Raw genomic sequence first — 21,064 nt, forward strand, 5'->3', positions numbered from 1 at the left:
CTGAATGAGGCGGTTTTCTTAGCAGATTTATTATACTTAATTAATTAAAGAGCTTTCAAATTTTCCAGAATACTAATAAACACTCATTTGGGCAAAGGTATGGTTTCTTTTAATAGTTATCATTTAATAAAGACCCTGTTCTAGGGGACAAAATAAACACACCAGGGTTTGCCTCAGGGTTAAACATGTAATACAAAAGCAAAGACACATAGGGTCTCTGAAAATCAGCTAATTACAGGTCAATTCATTAACACTCTGAACACCTGTTGTGTGCCCAGTGCAGAGCTTCACACAGGGGCTGCAAATGATGAATAAATTTGTTAGCCACACTTTCCTGTGTCTTTGAGTATCTTATACTTTTCTTGTTGAAAACTAGACACTTTTAATAACCGTGGCAACTCTGAAAACCAGATTTTCTCTCCTTCCAGGATGCTGCTGCTGTTGTTACTGCTGTTTGTTTGTTCAGTGACTAATTCTGTAAGGTCTCTATTTTCCATCACATGTAGCCACCGAAGTTTCTGCTCAGCTAGCTTAGTGGTCAGCTAATAGCTGGACGGAGACTCCCTCACAGGCCCTGAACAGTAAGTGTCCCACCCCGTGCCAGGGGCTGTGTGTGTGTCGGGTAAGCCTTCAACGCTTCAGCAATTTACAACCTTCCTGGCCTTTACTTTCAGCTTTTCTGGAGTCTCAAAATCAGCCAGAATCAAGAATGAGGGGCTCTTCAAGTCTTCCCTGGGCATGCTCTGAGCCCTGCCCACATGCACAGTCTTCTAGAGCAGCAGTCCCCAACTTCTTTGGACCAGGGATCGGTTTCATGGAAGACAATTTTTCCATAGATCAAGGGTTGGGGGGATGGTTTCGGGATGGCTCAAGTGCATTACATTTACTGTGCACATTATTTCTATTATTACTGCATCAACTCCACCTCAGATCATCAGGCATTAGATCCTGGAAGCTGGGGACCCCTGCTCTAGGGCACCAGGAATGTGTCAGAGCTTCTCAAAACCACTTACGGACTTCGCACTTTCAGAACATTCTTCTTAAGTGTTTTGACCCATTTCTTGTTTGCTCCAACTGGTATCACGGCTGCTGGCTAGTATCACAATTAAAAGAACAAACAGGAATGGGGAGGGGGTTGCAAAAAAAAAAAAAAAAAAAAAAAAAGAACAAACAACTGTTGCTGAGTGTGTTCAGCAGACATCCTAAGAGGGCTTCTAACACTGGGTAACCTCTGAGCCAGGTCAAATAAAGACCAGCCCTGTGAATGAGGTTTTACCAGGCAGCTTCCAGACACGTCAAACAATGGCAGGTCTCTGGGACTAGAGTTTTCTAGGAAGCTTCAAACCTGTTCTTCCCCCTCCAATGACTACTAGGCTGCTTGTTTTAAAACTACCATGCATATTACAGGGCTTCTCTCGGCGCTGAGCAGGTAAAGAACCCACCAGCAATGCAGATGACCTGAGTTCAATCCCTGGGATGGGAAGATCCCCTGGAGAAGTGAACAGCTACCCACGCCAGTATTCTGGCCTGGAGAATTCCATGCACTGTATAGTCCATGGGCTCGCAAAGAGCTACTTTCACATGCATATTACTATATATAAAATAGATAAACAACAAGGTCCTACTGTATACCACAAGGAATTATAGTCAATATAACAACCAAAGGAAAAGAATCTGAAAAGTATACATATAGATATGCATGTAGAAAACTAAATCACTTTGCTATACACCAGAAACTAACACAACATTGCAAATCAACCATCAACCATACTTCAGACACACACACACAAATGTAGATATTAAAAAAAAAAAAAAACAAGCCATCATGGAGTCAGGCAGAGGGAACAGGAACAGAGCAAGTTAAGAGTAAACAAAATTCATTGTTCCTACTATGACTCAGTCATTTCCCTTGAATAAAAACTCCAAGGATTATAGCAAGTCTTTTGTTAATTTCTAGAATTCTGAAAAGTTAATTTTGATCATTTTTTCCAGTGTTCACATTGTTTTTAAGGAGAGGCAGATATCTAGAGGTCTTTCTGCCATTCTGGAAGGAGTTCTTAATATAAATTTAAGTTTAAAGACATATTTTGTTATAGAAAAATGACAAGATGATAAAAATAGAAAAAAATGTAAAATTTCTGACCATGATCTTTTAAATGACTATGGCTATCAAGTTACTATGATATTTGGATTCCGTTTAAATACATCAAAATGACAAGATTTACAATAAACTGAAGACTGTACCCTCTGCATTTAAACTGAAACAAACAAACAAAAACAGGGTGAAACAGTATTAAGTAAAAGGGACTTTGCTTTCTCAAATTCCTTTAGGGGATACACAAGCAAAAAAAGTATTTTTAAAGTATTTTGTCAACTTGTTTTAATTAATACAGGAGCTATAGTAAAGCTCACTTAAGTATATCTGTCTTAAAAAAATTTTATCAACACCTTCAAATCAGCCTGCCGAAGATTACACAATGATGACATCACACATGCTTTCAGGAATCTCAGAAACTCCCAGCCCAAAGCCCCACGTCCCTCGGCTACACTCAGAGAGCGCCAGGACCAGGTCCAGGCCTGGATCTCCCACCTGGCCACCCACGAGGCCCGTGTGCCAAGCCTTTGCTGGGGTCACCAGCCCGCCCCGTGGGGCAGCACTGAGCGCAGACCAGAGGAGGAGGAGACGGGTGCCCACACCACACCTCAGGCTCACCAGGGGTTAGAAATCATTTCTTGACCAACTGCTGAGTGTTTTCTCAAGTGAAAACTAAAAAAGTTTTTAAGTAAATTTTCTCAACTATTTCGAGACCTTTCTCTACTAAAACTTTTTAAAAGATATTAAGTCCTGTAACGAAGGGAAACTAATACTTTCAGAGTATTTTGTCAACTTGTTTTAATTAGTATGGGAGCTATAGTAAAGCTCACTTAAGCATATCTGTCTTAACCTCTGATTTAGTTTATCCTCTCTGATGCTATTTTAGTGTGTGAGACTGTTCCAAAGAGGGTAGCAAGTTGAGTACATGGAGATTAAATTCAGTTAAACATATTTTCATGCTTTGAATAGGATTTAAACACAAGACTTTTACTCAGACAAACCACTCTACCCAAATAAACATGGAAGCCTCATATTTCCCCCACCAACCAAAAAAAAAAAGGAACAACAATGTGCTCTTCAACTATATTTAACAACTTGGGTTTTTTAAGTTGTCTCAATAGATTCAGTTTATTCTCCTAGACTCACTCTTTCTTAGGTTCAGTTAAAATTCACAAGCCTACCTAGTCTGAAGTTAAAACTAAATAGAAAGCTACAGATTTACATTTTATCCATTTAAAAATTTCCATCCTGGCTCAAAAACCCTGATACCAGTAAGAAATCTGTGTCAATAATGACTTTAAAGTAGAAAACTCACAGTTTTCTTGTCTACCAGAGATCATGTCAAGACCTAAAAGGACCCAGACCCCAAATACGTCTGCTTTAGGCTGAATATCAGGATGAATATAAAGGTTTCATAATTTGCCCTGAATGTTTCTTAAAAATACCAAAATTTCACACAATACAAATAAGACAATCCCTTGGTTCAGATTCTACAAACATGTCCTAAGCCCACAAGAGAATCCTTTAGTGCTCTGCCCAAGGTCATTAAGCTAGCAAGGCGCCTTCCCTCCTCCATACCCACCCACACTGCAGAGATCAATAAAGAGCACAGAGCCAGCTTACAAGGAGAGGCAGTGACCAATAATTCTGTGTAACAAGATACAGTAAGCAGTTCTCGAATTTGAAATAGTGTCTCATTCAAAATTATCAAACTACTTACTATGATCTGGTTACACAAGTTTATTCAGAACAGTCAATGCCCACATCAATCCAGAATTATTTAAAAACTAGGTCTACAGAAAGTCAAGTGAAAGAAACAAGTGCTTAAACCCAATTACAATATAAAGATTTCCTGACACCCAATCTTTGCACTCCTTAAAAACAAAGAAAGAGACTGAGGTAAATCTACTCTAGCTAACAGAAGTACTAATCTCAAAAAAAAAAAAAAAAAAAAGCCATGAGCAAAGGCTTACTCGTCAACAAGAATAAAACAACTTTTCTTGGAAAGAACACACAGATTTGGCACTGTATCAGCAGACACTGTGAAATGGGGTAGCAGAAAGAGCTGGCATTGAGAAGCAGAACCTCAACCTGCTTTGCCTGAACCCTGCTTGGGTCAACATGCCAACAACCCCCAAGAAGACTTTCAGGCTACTGTTGTCATTAAATCAATAAATCCCCAGCACAACGTGGCTAAATTCATTTCCCTACTCTATCCAGACTCCAAGCTAAATCAAATCCTTACACTCCTTTGTTTTCCATATTCCTTTCCTATCCTTACACTCCTTTGTTTTCCATATTCCTTTCCTATCCTGCTGAACTCCCTGAAAAATACACTTTCTCAGTTCCCTTGCCTTCCCTTCAAAATAAACCTGGGGGAAAGCGTTATAGCATTCCCTTCCACCCCTGCAGCCACTCTGCTGTGAGCCAGGGAGAGAAGACAAAGATTTAGCCTGGAGGGCCACACTACTTGGCCTATTTCTGAAACGCTGCATCAGCAACCAACAAGCAAGTTACAGAACCTGTTGTGACAAGGAGAGACTTGTCAAAGGAGAGGGTGCGTCTAAGCCTTATACGTGCCTCAGTGAAAATGAACACTAGACTCAAAAATAAATCGTGTCTATGTCCAAACTCAGTAGTTCACCACGTATACATACTCAATAAAGCTGCTATGACTTATTTTCAGAAGAGTACGCCATAAAATTTCCTACTGCAAAGGAAGCTCCAAGTTTTTACCCCACTGATATACTAAGCCAAAGATGCCATTATATTAATAACTAAACAATCATTCCTTTCCCAGTTACTAATTTTTGTGGGACACAAAATATAATTTTATAGTATAACTATTTTCAAAGGTTCAAAACTATTCATTTCTAAACAAGAGGGGAAATATACTATCTATAAAAGAGTTGGCAAAAATATCTAGAAATTTCTCTTTTGTCATAAAAGAACTTGTCCAGTTAAATACAATTATATTAAAGTATATAAACATATACAAATGTATATATGATTATACTCCATATAAATTCTAATCAGTATTTCCAAATCTGTCAAGAGAAAAAATTTCAAATTAATTCTTCAAAAACTCTTCCAAGTCATCTTTAGATCACACATCTCATGGAACATTAAAAAATAAATTATGAGGAAAACTGATACAAAGTCAAAAATTTCAAATCTGAATATCTCAAAGAGAAGGCTTGTTTCTAATCAACCAAATACCAAGAAAAATAATGATTTTAAAAAACGCATCCATATTTAAAAAACGCATCCATACATTTATAGAAACATACTGACACAGATACATACCAAGTATCATATGCCTATAGAAGTTATCTTGTTAAAATCCATAATTGGCATATTCACAATTCTTTAATCTTATTTAAGATGTAAAATCTGAAAGGGAGGTAAGGAAACAGCCCGAAGTGTTATGACCTGGAGGAGGAAATGGCAACCCACTCCAGCATTCTTGCCTGGAAAATCCCAAGGACAGAGGAGCCTGGCAGGCTCCATAGGATAGCACAGAGTCAGACACGACTGAAGCGACTTAGCACACATGCACAAAAGTGTTATGAAAGTATCCCAAACGCTTTTACAACACAAATTCCTACTCCACAGAACCCAAGAAGCTGGTAAAGAGCAGGGAGCACAAAGGCCTGAAGTGAATGGACACAAACTAAAGAAGGCATGATTACAGACACAGGCACACCAGTGCAAATCATGCAGTACAACAGGCCAAAGCAAGGCTCTGCTAATCAAATGGTTAAAACCACAGCACAGTTTGTGGTTATAATGAAACCTGGGGACAGATGATTCACAGAGCACAATGAAACAATCCACAAGTCAGCTCTACTCAGGCTGGGGGAGAGCACCCGCCCCATGGCTTCGGCCTCTGCAGGCCTTCCCCGCAGTGGGTCAGAAACCCTAGAAGAGCTCACTCAAGGAGGACGCTCGCCCTGAGACCAGCAGGTCAACACTGCAGATTCCTTGGGAAAACCCACACAGCAAGAGCTGCCAGACCTGAAGCTGCAGAGAAATGAAAGGCTCTCCCAAGGAAGCAGAATCAGCATTTTGGAAGAGCAACACTCACTGCAAGCTGTGGGGCAAAGCCCAGGTTGGCCCTGGGTTCTTTCAACAAATCAGAACATGCATTCACCACCAGGGGACGTGGACACACAACTCCATGACAAAGAGAAAACCAAAACACCAACTAGAAAACACCCAAACCCCAAAGCATGACACAACCATGAGCTTTTTCAAAGAGCCCTACAGTTTTTTGCAACAAGTTAGTCACACACAATATCATGTTATCCTGCTTTCCACAGATAAGAATAGTTGGCCTCAGAAAGTGCCATCAGCCTTGCAAAATGGCAGACCTCAAGCTAGGACCTGGGGCTCTCAAATCTCACACACTTCAAAAAAGCAGTGAGTTTGGGAATCTCTTGTAAGTCACATCTATCTCTGCTTTATTGACAATGCCAAAGCCTTTGACTGTGTGGATCACAATAAACTGTGGAAAATTCTGAAGGAGATGGGAATACCAGACCGCCTGACCGGCCTCTTGAGAAACCTGTATGCAGGTCAGGAAGCAACAACTAGAACTGGACATGGAACAACAGACTGGTTCCAAATAGGAAAAGGAGTATGTCAAGGCTGTATATTGTCACCCTGCTTATTTAACTTATATGCAGAGTACATCGTGAAAAACGCTGGGCTGGAGGAAGCACAAGCTGGAATCAAGATTGCTGGGAGAAATATCAATAACCTCAGTTATGCAGATGACACCACCCTTATGGCAGAAAGTGAAGAAGAACTAAAGAGCTTCTTGATGAAAGTGAAAGAAGAGAGTGGAAAAAGTTGGCTTAAAGCTCAACATTCATAAAACGAAGATCATGGCATCTAGTCCCATCACTTCATGGCAAATAGATGGGGAAACAGTGGAAACAGTGGCTGACTTTATTTTTTAGGGCTTCAAAATCACTGCAGATGGTGACTGCAGCCATGAAATTAAGACACTCCTTGGAAGGAAAGTTATGACCAACCTAGACAGCATATCAAAAAGCAGAGATATTACTTTGCGGACAAAGGTCTGTCTAGTCAAGGCTACGATTTTTCCAGTAGTCACGTAGGGATGTGAGAGCTGGACAGTGAAGAAAGCTGAGCGCTGAAGAATTGATGCTTTTGAATGGTGGTGCTGGAGAAGACGCTTGAGAGTCCCTTGGACTGCAAGAAGATCCAACCAGTCCTTCCTACAGGAGATCAGTCCTGGGTGTTCATTGGAAGGACTGATGTTGAAGCTGAAACTCCAATACTCTGGCCACCTGATGTGAAGAGCTGACTCTTTTGAAAAGACTCTGATGCTGGGAAAGATTGAGGGCAGGGGGAGAAGGGGACGACAGAGGATGAGATGGTTGGATGGCATCACTGACTCAATGGACATGGGTTTGGGTGGACTCCGGCAGTTGGTGATGGACAGGGAGGCCTGGCGTGCTGAGGTTCACGGGGTCACAAAAGAGTCAGACACGACTGAGCAACTGAACTGAACTGCAAGTCACAGACATTTGAGAAGCACAGGGCAGACTGGATCAGTGTGATGAACAGGGTGCAAATAAACTCTTGGTCCAGGTGAGTTCTGTGTTCTCACTTTCTTAACACAGAAATGTAATTTCAATCCAAGTGCCAGAATGAAAAAAAGTGAGAACTTTCCTATAATTTAGCATTTAAGTTTATGATCACAGGGAATTTACGGGTAACTTAGCCATAAGAGGCCTCAGTTTGTAACAGAGGTGATAAGTAAATAGTAAGCTTTTATCTACAAGTTTCAAAGTCCTTGGAACTGGCTGGAATAAAAACTGCAGGGGACTTTAAGAATGAGCAGGAAAAGACAGGTGTTGAGCATGGGAGCTCAGCTGTCAACTGGATAAGAGTGGTCAGGGAAGAGGTGAAGGAGGGTGGCAGGAACTATAATCAATCCTGTGAAACAAATACAAAAAGGAAACAGAACCTCACAAACCTAACAGTGCTACTATGCACTGATACCCAAATAAATTCAGTCACTACCCTGACTCCAGGCCCGAACTGCTTTTCCTACAAGTAATTTTACAGACAACTTTCCCACTCTCTCTTGTCTTTCTCTTGAGTTTCTATCTCTACGTGGATTTTCTGGGATCATACAAATCTATAACATTTCTAACCAGCCAGGATGCTTCAAACAAGGTAAGAAGATAAACAATCAGCCAGGGGAAATGTATGTCAAAAAGTATGCTGAATATACAAAGACCGTGTGCAGATCAATGCCCATTAGTTACATGGACAAAAAACACAAACAGGGAAAAGCACAAATGAACAGTATACACAGAAAAAGACATTCACTCAGCTGGCAATTCAATAAACGGAAATGAAAATTACAATGGGATGTGACTTTTCACCTATCTGATTGGCATATGAATGGAGCACTCCATGCAGCGCCAGAGTCAGTGGGAAGAGGGAAACCCTTTAGGGACAGCAGTTTGGCAACATGTATCAAAGCCTTGAAAGTCACATGCCTGGTGACCGGTGGGTGATCTCACTTCACTTCTAGGACTTTGGCCTAAAGAAGATAATCGCATCCTCGCTATGAACTGTGTCCATTCAAATGTCCTGTTTCCGCCATCCCAAGCCCAGGAAGTCCTTCTGTCATGAGAAGGATCAGATTAACATGAGTGTACAATGTGTAAGCTAAGTGCTTCCTTGCTCAAGTGTTTTCTTGTTTCACAAATTTAATTTCAGTTCAAGCACCAGAAAGATAAGCATGAGGTCTTTTAAAAGTAATTTAAATGGCCCTGTTGCTTTCTTGGGATTCCCTGGTGGCTCAGCGGTGAAGAATCTGCCTGCAATGCAGGAGGCCTGAGTTTGATCCCTGGATTGGCAAGATCCCTTGGAGAAGAGAATGGCTACCCGCTCCAGGATTTTTGCCTAGGAAACCCCACACACAGAGGAGCCTAGCGGACTAGAGTCCATGGGATCTAAAAGAGCTGAACACAACTTAGTGACTAAACAATAATAACAATGATTGCTTCCCTTAATGTTTTTATACTAAATTTAAGCCCTCTACTTAAAAACTTGTTCATCATTCATACACAGGTTTGCATATCAGTCTAAACAGACCCAGTATCATGTAAGATCTGATTGCAACATCAGGGTCCAGCACATCTCTCCAACACCAGTGTGCCTTTTCTGCAAAAAGAGATGGAGGCCATCTCTGGAGCTTCGTGTCCCTGTCCTCCAACACAGACTGCAGACGGCAGGGGTCCCACCTGGCTCCCAGTCAGAGCTCCATAAAGGGAGTGATCATTGTTCCTGTTGCCGACAACAGCTGCTCCTGCTTTCTGTGGGTTCCAGGGGTTCTACAGCCCCAACATAACTACCATCCAGGCATTTTACCTAATTTGCTACTGAACCACAACACATCATCAGCATTCGTAAAACTAAATGCCCAATACAGCGGGATCATGTCATTATAGGATTAACAATACTCCAACTTCTAAGCACTGCCCAGTAAGAACAGATCTAAGGAGGTGAAGTGGAAGAATTCTCCAAGCTGCCCTGTGTATCAGACATGCACGTTTCTGCCCCCATCACAGAAAAACGCTTCCTGTTTTCCAATGCCAGGCTCTCTCGTGGCCTCTGGCAGCGCTGTTCATAACAACCACCACCAAGCATCCCAGGTTCAGCCTCTCAGATTACAGCCTGCACCTGCTGCCAATCAAAAACAGCCAGACCTTGATTCCCTCCATTCCCCATTCCCTCCATTTCTGTCCAGGCACTGAGGTCTGTCAGGCATAACATGAATGTGTCAGTTTAACAAATTCTACAGTTCAACTAAATATTATATTGATGTAATTGTCACATTCAGGAGTGCTCATTTAGAAACCTAAAATAGTCCGTGATTTAGTTTCAATACCAGTGTCAAAAGACTCCTGAGATGCTTTTATGATTTACAGGGACATGATCTAAGGTATCAAACCTATACTAACCCCTAGGAAAAACATCCATTTGAAATTTGAAGAGTGTATCTTCTTTACTTATAGGGAGCAAGTTGATATCTTCCTAACTTTTGCCTAATTTATCCTCTCAGTTTATAAAGGCATATGCCTTAAGGACATCTATTTAATAAACGTCCAATAAAATGAAAAATAGAAATTCAGAATTATAGCACTATCTTTCGTAACTGCTATTATGGGGGTGATACTGAACTTCAACAAGTTTTGAAGGGGTTCAGAATCTGCCACTGTGGCCTAAAAATTATTTTAAGCTGAAGGCATTTGAGTTCTTAAAATCTCTGCCTAAAAACAGAGCCTCTCAAAAGAACTCAATTGTCATAAATCCCCTTTCAAAAGCAACCTGAGAACCTTTTACCATCAGAAATAAGTCTCCACACCACACCTAAACACACACTGTCACAAAATGATCATCACCTGTGTCTTATTTTAGGGCCCACTGAGCTCTTCAAAAATTCGTTTGCTTTCCTATAGGCACCCTTTCTCCCTCTCCCCTACTCTTACTAAGAAGCCACTCGCTTTCCTAGAAGAACCCTTCTCCCCTCCCCATCTCTTATTAAGATAGTATATAAGCCACAAATTCTAACCACCCCTTTGAGTCACATTTTTGTGAGTAAATCTGTCTTTTCTCTTGCTACTCTGTCAGTTTAATTTGCAAGCCCCAAAATCATGAACCTAAGAGGGGAGAAGAAAAGTTTTTTCCTCCTTGACAATCAGTGAAGTATCAATACACCGCACTATATGTGTACATATGAAAACCATGCAAACATTCTTATTATTCTAAACAATGATATGATTAACATTTAACACTTCCTTTTTAGGTTCTCCTTCACTTTTCTTTAAACTTCCTCTTAATATCTTTCTTGTTTCTAACTTTTAGATTCCTTTCAAGTACTATCCTCCTAAGTATAATTTAGAAGAAATAATTTGTTTTTCTATCCACTTCTGATAAATCAGAACATACAATTAAGAATTAGAAATGCTACTTATTTTTTGCCAGTTTACACAAACCTCTCAAGTACAACTGAGCTAAAGCATCCTGTTGATTAAATAAAGCAAGCTACTATTTCACCAACCACTGAGAAATAGAAGCTTTCTGAAATGCACAGACTTAAAAAGTTATTTTGTATAAAATAATGACATCTCCCTCACCAGAGTTTATTGTTTTAAAACTGATTCAATGAAGATAAAAAATAAAATGACAAATATAATTAGCCCAACCTAGCACAGAGATAGACACCTTCTATCAAGATGTGAAAAATAAACCATAGCGATAGCCCCTCCATCCAGAGGAAGCCCTTCAGCTCATATGGTAGCCAGCCCTCCCTTGGCGTCAGGTTCTCTGAAGTTCACCTCAATTAGCTAACCTCCCATGGCTAACAGAGCGTCAGGATGCTGGTGCCTACAATTAAGAGAGACTTTTCCTCGGGGCTGTCACACTTTCATCTTTCTCTGCAGAAAAGCAGTGTGTGCCGTGTGCCCACTACTTTACTAAAAAATCACAATCAACGGTCAGCGGCAGGCTGGACCACCAAACCATGATTAGCGGTAATAAAAGAAAGACTGCCGAAAGATACCCATGATGTTAAAATAAACAACAACTTTACAAGCTTGCCAACCTATGATTACTCCCCCTCGCAGGCTCAACCAATCATGTCTTTGCTTATAAACCTCAGGGATGGTTCTGTACTGGTGACAAAGCATCCAGAGTTGACTGTCTGGACCCACTTCCTTTCCACCACCGAACCTCACACCAGCCACGAACGACTACAGCAGCAACCAGAACTCAAGGCTCTCGCCCTCCGCCCCCAGCCACCCCCGAAACACCCTTCCTCTGCTTTCAGAGCTAACTGCTTCTCTTCCTGCAAGACTCAGCTCAAATTCTTTCTTGTACTGGGCACCTATGATCATCACCCCTGACGTGTACATGTCTCTCTCCCAGGTTCACCATGAGCCTGTGGGGGTGCAGATTCTGGTGTCTCCACGTACAATTCAATGTTACACTCCCAGTCATAGAAGGCAGCGGGCACGTAACAAATGTTTAGTAAACGCACAAGTGCACAGATGAACAAAATAGTGAATGAGCAAACAAACACAGGAGCTAATGAATGAACTTTCAAGCTGTCACCTGGGGAGAGGAAAGGGTCTTTTAATTCTTAATAATATTAAGCCCCAGTTGACCCCCAAAGAACACCCGGAGCACGTCACCTCCTCTGAATTACTCTTCACTTTTATGTGTTCGGAGGAGGAAATGGCAACCCACTCCAGTATTCTTGCCTGGAGAATCCCATGGACAGAGGAACCTGGCAGGCTACAGTCCATGGGGTCGTAAAAGTCAGGCACGATTTAGCAACTAAACCACCACCTATACTGAAGAAGTCCCTGGAGAAGGAAATGGCAACCCACTCCAGTATTCTTGCCTGGAGAATCCCATGGACGGAGGAGCCTGATGGGGTACAGTCCACGGGGTCACAAAGAGTCGAACACGACTGAGTAACTAACTTAACTTTATGTGTTCAGTTCATTTGCCCATGTCCTCAGACACAAGGCCCAGCTTTAATCCAATAAGTGACCACCTCACAAGTTCCTGCTCCTCATTCCATAGCTGCCTTTGTGTAGCACAAGCAATAACCTACTCTCATTCATTTCCATAAAGACTCCCAACTAAGCCATAAGCCCCCAGGGCCTGATTGTTTTGTCCTTGTAATCCCAGAGCCTAACACAGTGCCTGACAAATAGCAGGCGCTCAATACATATTAGATGGATAAACGAATGAATGAAGAAAGGAAGAGGAAACCGTTTTCACAGTTTGCTTTTTACTTTTTTCTTTTGGCTAAATCCTCTGATTTTTCCAGATAAGCTATGGAAAAAGAGAGATGATAAGGGAAAAATAGAAAATCGTGTATAGTCAAATCAATGCCTGAATAAAAATCTGTATGATACCACAGTCTTTTTATACATTAAGAAATCAGCTTATTGTCTCTCAGTTCTCAACAGAATAGTTTAACAAGTTTTGTAACTGGATAAGGCTGAACAAATCACAAAACTTATAAGACATTGTTAACAGTGTTCATATCTGCCAGGCCCTATGCCAAGATCTTTCACATATACCGTTTTTCTTAATCTGCCAAAACACTCCAAAGGGTTGTGTTCAAACAGTGGAGACTGAGAGAGGTTAGGTCACTTTGCCCTTAAGTTGTGGCACCTTGGGTTACACCCAGGTCTGTTCAAACACCACGCTTTGACTAAAACTTACAAAAAAGTTCTACGGCTTATTTTTTTAAGACTAGAACAACAGTGCAGAAAGAATTTCAAAAGCTTATGCTTGCATCCTCACTAACGATTGTGCATGCATGTTCAATCCCTGAGTCGTGTCTGACTCTTTGTGATCCCAGGGACTATCACCAGTTACTAAGACACCATTTACCATGATTAGGTATTTTGTTGAATCCTTGTTAGCCACCAGATCACTAAAAAGCACAGGAGAAATAAATGCAGCCTTGGAAAATACCCCTAAATATGGCAGCATCTGCCCCAGGATCTGAATCCAAACAGGACCTCCCTACTGCAGATACGTTTGGGAGTACCAGCAATTCTCCAGCATACCTTTAAAACAGTAAGAACTAGAAACTGAAGAGGCCGGGGGGAAAGGGCACTCTGACCACAGTGAAGTTAAAATGGTACAACCTTTCCATAGGGCAATCTGCAGGCATGTGTTAAAAGTCATAACAAAGTGCATATTCTAGGACATAGCAAGTCTTCAGGTAATAGTTTATCTTAAAGAAGTAACTGAATAATGCTTAGAGATGTACAAATAAGAACTTAAAGATCAAACAAGAGCAGAATGATCAGTTTATCCAAGATGCAGACACACAATGGTATACTATGCAATCATTAAAAATAGCGATGTACCTGTACTTACTACTCTGCTGAAATATCCACAGAAGCTCTACAGCTAACAGTTGTCACCCACCTCCCAGATCATTCTCTCTTCCTGGGGGCACCCCATGTCCAGTGACCAACCAATGTGTATGTGGGGGCGGGGGGTAGTTAAGGTCCCACCCACACACCTCAAGGTAAGATAACTCAGGAGGGCCAGCCCACTCCAGACCTCCCTCACATCACAGCTCAGCTCCTCCCTCTGCTCAGTCTTGCTTCCCTCACTCCCTGACCAGTAACAATGCAAAGAGCACATCCAGTAAAGAGCTGGCAGGTAAACCTTTGTCTCAAAGACTATTTCCAGAATCTAAGATGAGTGGCTAACTCTTAGTAGGCTGGTATCATGTAAGTCAGCCACTATATATATATATATATATATAAATGTATAATATTATATATTGCTGTTGTTGTTCAGTTGCTAAGTCATGTCTGACTATTTGGACCCTATGGACTTCAGCACATCAGGTTCCTCCGTCCTCCACTGTCTCCTGGAGTTTGCTCAAATTCATGTCCACTGAGTCAGTGATGCTACCTAACCAACTCATCCTCTGTCACCCTCTTCTTCTCCTGCCTTCATCTTTACCAGCATCAGGGTCTTTTCCAATGAGTCGGCTCTTCGTATCAGGTGGCCAAACTACTGGAGCTTAAGCATCAGCTTAATATTATGTATAGTATTATATACATTTTAATAAATGCAAGATCAATCACTGGGTAAACTAACCCAATATACTACAAAGAATAATGAATGAATGGTTGAATGAATGAAGGCAAACTCAGCAACCCAGAGGTTCTGGCGATAGTCAGGAATGAATGGAATGGTGAACCATGGTCATCCATAAAACAGAAATTTATAAACAGGATTTGAGATTCAGGCCCATTAAAAAGTAGATACTATGACGGAGAGTTCATATATTTTTAGGCTTCAAGCAAAAACCAGTGGCCATACAGAACCAGAATTCCAGAGTGAAACTATACATGGGTATAATCTACTGCGTGATTACTAGAACCTAAAAATAATCACTGGCAAATCTTGTCCATCTACAATCAAAATGTTGCAATATGTGCAGACAGATGTTTACTATGTAGAAAGAGGACAGCGCTTCCTCATCTTTTACTCCAATCCCCACAAAAACTTCATAAACCAGTATCTGAAAATGTACTAATTAATTTCTTCTTGGGGTACAAAGTCCTTACAATTAATATTCAACTTAACCAAGAAGTCTAACTTCAAGTAGTTTAACTTCAACTATATAACCCAGCCATGGCTTCCTCAAGGTTTCCCAAACCACCAAATCTTTTTTATAGAATCAGTAGTTATAAATAACTACTGACTAACAGTGAAAAACTAAGAACAATATTACCCTGCCCTGGTGTCCACACTGCCCAGGAAGCACAAGACATAAAACCATCCTATGAACTCCAAACAACTACAAATAAGTACTATTAACTTTAGGTGAAGTCATATAGTTTGAATGCTTGCAGATGTAGGTCACAACGGACTTGAACAGTGAGAGCAAATCATTTAAAAGTTTAATAATGTAAATGTACTACACTCTTGAAATAACTGATGTGTAATATTCACAATCACAAAATCTAATGTCACAGCTAAATAAAAAAATTGACTTAGAAATACTATGAGTTCAATTAATGTCATCCTGAAATTTAAAAATCAGTGGGTTTTATCAGTTGATTGAGAGGTTGCAAGTATCAGTTGCCCCTTCCTTTAAAAATTCACCAATGCCACCTCTCCCACATCCACATTAAAAAACACATCTTTAAATGGAAAAAAAAAAAAGAACAAAAAAGCATTTATAATTTCCTTATTTACCAATTTTGCACACAGGAAACCTCAGCACCCATGTGCAATTATCATCAACAGCAGTGAAAGATTCTTCACATTAAGGTGGATCACTCACTGAGACTTCACACCACGTCAGAATCAAGAATTTGGCATCATAAAATTCAACTCACTGGGGACTCCTTGGTGGTTCAGTGGCTAAGACTCCACCCGTGCTCCCAGTGCAGTGGGCCCAGATTCAATCCCTGGCCAGGGAACTAGATCCCACATGCTGCAACTAAAGATCCTGCATGCCCAACTGAGACATGAAACAGCCAAATATATAAATAAACAAACATTAAAAACAAACAAAAAAATTGCAACTCACTGCTCTAACATAAGTTTGTACCTTCTCTAAGTATGATTATTACAATGTTTGGCCCCTTTCTTCCTTTTCTCCCCCATTCATGTAATAAAACAAGCTCCAAATCACAAATACATACCTTCACATGGACACACACAGAACTGCTAAATATACCTGAGACTGCCACTTCAGTGGAGAGCAGTAACCCGGCACCATAACCACAGCCTAAGGAAAACATGCCCTCACACCGCCTTTACGAGGTCTTCCCTTTTGAAGAAAGAAGGGAACAGTCAACCTGAAACTTTCAAGCAGATGCAGGGTAAACCCTCTGAGCCATCCCAGGAAAGCAAGCTCCCGCGAGGACCAGGGGTCCTTCCTTGACTGCCGCCTGTCCTTTAATACTTAACACAGTACTTGTAACATGGTCAATGCTCAGTATCTTTTGAATGAGTGAGTAACAGCTGTCATCCACTGATCACTTACTTTCCTTGACAAACTTGACTAAGCTTGCTACAAATGTAACCAGCCTCTAAAACAGCAAGTTCTGGGGACTGGGTAGAGAAGGGACACTCTGAGCCTCATGATAACCTCCTGAGGGAGCCGATACAATCAGTATAATTCTTTTTCCCGATGTTACAAGGTAGGAAATGAGGCTCAGAACAGCTGTCCTTCCCAAGATGACAAAACTGAATGGCTGAGCAAGGAGTCTTTTCTTTCCCCTCTGCCACATCAATACCAAGATGAAGCTTAGTACAAAAAAAAAAGGGGGGGGGGGGTCCATTAAAGTGACTCAGAGGGTAAAGAAGGCGGAGACCCAGGTTTGATCCCTGGGTCAGGAAGATCCCTGGAGAAGGGATCGGCAACCCACTCAGTATTCTTGCCTGGAGAATTTCACAGAGGAACCTGGCAGGCTACAGTCCATGGGGGGGCAAAGAGTTGGACACAGATGAGCAACTACACGATTTTTCACAGGGGAAAAAAAAAAAGAAGAACACGCCAAACACAGTCTGGCCAAAATTTGACTTTTCAAACATTCACAAATGGGATGTTTCTTCCTGGGGGGGGACTTCCTATTTCGAAATTGCAGAGATATAGCCAATGGGGCCTAAGGTTCTGTTTCTAATAGGCTAATCTTCAGCCTCCTCTGCTCTGATCACCGTGGGGGTACTTCTAAGAGCAGTTCACCTGTTTAAAAGTAAATGATCTACCTAAAGAAGGGCTTTGGAAGCTGAAACCTACAAGTTAAAAGTCAGATATTAAGAACCCAATCTCTCTTCATCAAAATATACCTATATTCCCTGCCCTGAAAACCTGCTTGACCAGAGGAATTCAAAGAACTGCCCAAGTCCGAAAAAGTGTTTGCCCAGAACCCTATAAGACTGTGTCTCTGCAGTGACAACGGCAATCCTGTGGCATCTTCACTATTCCTTAAATGCTCCCTCAAAAGGTGCATTCAGATTATTAAGCTTCCTCCTAAAATGTGAAGTCGAATTAAATAATGATTTTTTTTTTTTTTTTAACTCCGGGCTGAGAACGGAAGTCAAGTTCAGAGTCTCTTCCTTCCTCAAGCGAACAGAATTAAAGAGCACACCCCCGCCCCCTCACCCCAGCGACACACACACACACACACCCTACAGTAAAAATGTCTCGGGGCCTCTTCACCTGTGGCAATCGACACAGCAAGCCCCGGTCGGCCGGGATGTGAGGCTCCCCTTCACTCAGGGGCGGGGAAGGCGGGTGGGTGAGGGGAGCACGGGGGAGAAGGAACTGGTGCCTAAGTTTTCAATCGGACCATTCTTCTCAACTTGAGCAGCTTTCTTTCCTTCCTTCCTTCCTTCCCCTGGTCTGAGGCACACACTCGGCTTTGCCAGCGCGGGGACAACGGGCAGGGCCCGAGGGGAGCGCCGCCCCGACCCGGGACCCGGAAGCCCCTCAGAGTTTGGGGCGCAGGCTGCCCGGGGCGCGCGGCCGGAGAGCCGCGCGGACACCGAGCCGGGGCCGCCGATCGATCGCCGCCGCCGTGCGTGGGGACCGGGAAGGGGCAGCCGCGGCGGGGCGGAGGGGCGGGGTGAGCACTTCCTGACTCTCGCATTGTCCACGCATCGCCCGCGCCACCCTGGGCCCCGCCGCCGCCGCGCCGTCCCCGTCGGTGAGGAAGTTGGCGCTCGCCCGACCGGACCCGACTTACCGTTCTTGGCGTCGCCCGCGGCTGCAGCCCCCGCGGCGGCCGCGGCGTTGGCGGCGCCCGGCCCCGCGCCTCCCGCGCCCGCCGCGCCCCCGGTGCCGGGTGCGCCCGCCGCCGCCGCTCCGCAGCCGGCCGCCGCCGCCAGGGCCCCCCCGGCCGCCGCGCCCGCCGCGCCCGCCACTGCCAGGGCCCCGGCTCCATTTTCCTGCTCGTCCCCGCTGCTGTTGGCGCGCTTGTTTTTGCGGCCGCCTTTACTGTTTTTGGGGTTGGGCATCTCGCGAGCGTCCAGGTGCCCCGCGTCGGTGAAGGCGGCTCCCAGCGGCGCGACGCCGGGTCCGGGAGGCCGAGAACGGAGGGCGCGGGCCGGCGGCTCCGCTGGCGCCCGTCTAGCCGCGCGGCCCGCGCCGCGCCATCCCGGCTGCCGCGCCCTCCCCGGCTTCCTGGAGCCGGCGCGCGGTCACCCGAGGCTCGCAGCCGCGCGGGCGCCGCGGGCTCGGGGCGCGAGCAAGACGCTCTCCAGCCGGAGGGAAAAGGCGGGTCTCGGGCTTGTTTTGATTCGGCTTCGCTGACACGCTCTGGCCCCGCCCCCTCCCGTGACGACACTGGGGATTCGGCCTGGCCGCACCCACCAGGTGACCTCACGGTGGCCTGGCCCGCCCTCGTGACGTCACGCCCCGCGCTGAGCCGGCAGCCTTGGAGTGACGTCATCGGGGCGCCCGCACTCGGGTCTCCGACTGCACCTGGGCGCATGCGGACATACCTTCCTGAAGTGCCCCTAAACGCCAATCCAGTGGCATCTGGAGTTAGTCGGGGGCCTTCTGACCTTCATGTAATTGAGGCTTAGAACAATGTGATCGGGGAAAAATAGGGGGGTGACCAGAACAGAATTGGAAAACAGAGGGTTTCTAATTAATCATCCATCAAAAGGCTCTGCCATTCATAAAATTGTAGATTCACTAATTAAAGAAATCGAGTCAAGTTCCTAGACAATGAGAAAGGACTGAAGAGTCCGTGAATGGAAGCCCGTCACAGTCTAGCGGTGAAACCGTTGGTTCAAACAGAACCCACCATCCAGGGATGATACTCAACGTCTCCTGGGTCGGAGAAGCAGGCCCTGCCTGGAGGGGAAACCCAATCCCCGTGGCCTGAGTTGTCCTGAAAGACCGACGGCCACTGTTGTGAGCAGGTGGAGAGCAGAGGGCGACACCAGTGATAAGGCAGTGGCTTGAGGCGCAGGGGACCCCAGGAGCAGTTTCACGTGGCCTCTTTTTCTGCAGCTCTTTTTCGGCTTTTTTGAAAACCAGCTCCTTCCCACCCTTCAGGTCTCAGCTCAAACACATCACTTCCTTCAAAATGATAGAACTGACACCCTTCCCTAAAAGGGCTATCAGAAGTACCACCTCATCCATCTCTAATTATATTGTCTATGTATATATGTTTACTTATTTCCTGTCTGTCTGCTTCTCAAATGAAAGCTTAACAAGTAGGAGATTTTATCTGTCTTGGGCAGCTCAGCAAGACACCTGGCATGTATTTGTTGAATGTATACGTTAAGTTCTTTTCCCGTGAACTGTGGAGGGAAAACTATGTTAACTGACGATTGACAGTTCTCCCTTCCTATACAGTGTGATCTTTTTTAATTAACCCAGCTCTCCAATAAAGAATCTTGGAACTCTGCTCAATGTTATGTGACAATCTGGATGGGAGGGGAGTACAGGGGAGAATGGATTTATCAATATGTATGACTGAGTCCCTTTGCTGTCCACCTGAAACTACCACAACATCATTAATTGGCTATACTCTAATACAAAATTAAAAGGGTTTAGTTTTTTTTAACTTTTTAAAAAATCTTTAGTTGTGTTCTGAAACATAAAGAGGTAGACGGGGAAGTACTTACCCTGTGTTCACGTAATGGGGAGACTGCCTGGGGATATTGGGCATTCATAACAGAGCCAGGAGCTGCAAGAGAGCGCACTCAAGAGCAATTGCAGGTTGGACTTTTCAGTAGGAAAGTGATGAACCTTTTAATTCCCTAATTTTGCCAGAGGAGAGTTGATTTCCTTTGCATAAGGAAATCAACCCTGAGTATTCATTGGAAGGACTGATGCTGAGGTGAAGCTCCAATATTTTGGCCACCTAATCTTTCATCAAGAGGCTCTTTAGTTCTTCACTTTCTGCCATAAGGGTGGTGTCATCTGCATATCTGAGGTTATTGATATTGAGAACTATCAATAAAGAGGAGAGTGAAAAAGTTGGCTTAAAGCTCAACATTCAGAAAACTAAGATCATGGTATCTAGTCCCATCACTTCCTGGCAAATAGATGGGGAAACAGTGGCTGACTTTATTTTTTAGGGCTCCAGAATCACTGCAGATAGTGATTGCAGCCATGAAATTAAAAGACGCTTACTCCTTGGAAGGAAAGTTATGACCAACCTAGACAGCATATCAAAAAGCAGAGACATTACTTTGTCAACAAAGGTCCATCTAGTCAAGGCTATGGTTTTTCCAGTGGTCATGTATGGGTGTGAGAGTTGACTATAAAGAAAGCTGAGCACAGAAGAATTGATACTTTTGAACTGTGGGGTTGGAGAAGACTCTTGGACTTGAAGAGTCCCTTGGACTTCAAGAAAATCCAACCAATCTATCCTACAGGAGATCAGTCCTGTG

The 21,064-nt window shown here is 43.5% G+C and overlaps 1 protein-coding gene across 1 annotated transcript in view; it reads right to left on the reverse strand.

Annotated features, from left to right (window-relative positions):
* Window positions 1–18,933, reverse strand: part of HECA (hdc homolog, cell cycle regulator) — a 43,458-nt gene extending 24,525 nt beyond the window's left edge. The window contains exon 1 of the mRNA XM_065931258.1: window positions 18,400–18,933. Coding sequence (XP_065787330.1) covers window positions 18,400–18,670 — 271 coding nt within the window. The 5' untranslated portion in view covers window positions 18,671–18,933. The remainder of the gene's footprint in view (window positions 1–18,399) is intronic.
* Window positions 18,934–21,064: the final 2,131 nt, after the last annotated feature.

Source organism: Muntiacus reevesi, chromosome 3 (assembly GCF_963930625.1).
Source record: "Muntiacus reevesi chromosome 3, mMunRee1.1, whole genome shotgun sequence".
NCBI classification, from domain to species: domain Eukaryota; kingdom Metazoa; phylum Chordata; class Mammalia; order Artiodactyla; family Cervidae; genus Muntiacus; species Muntiacus reevesi.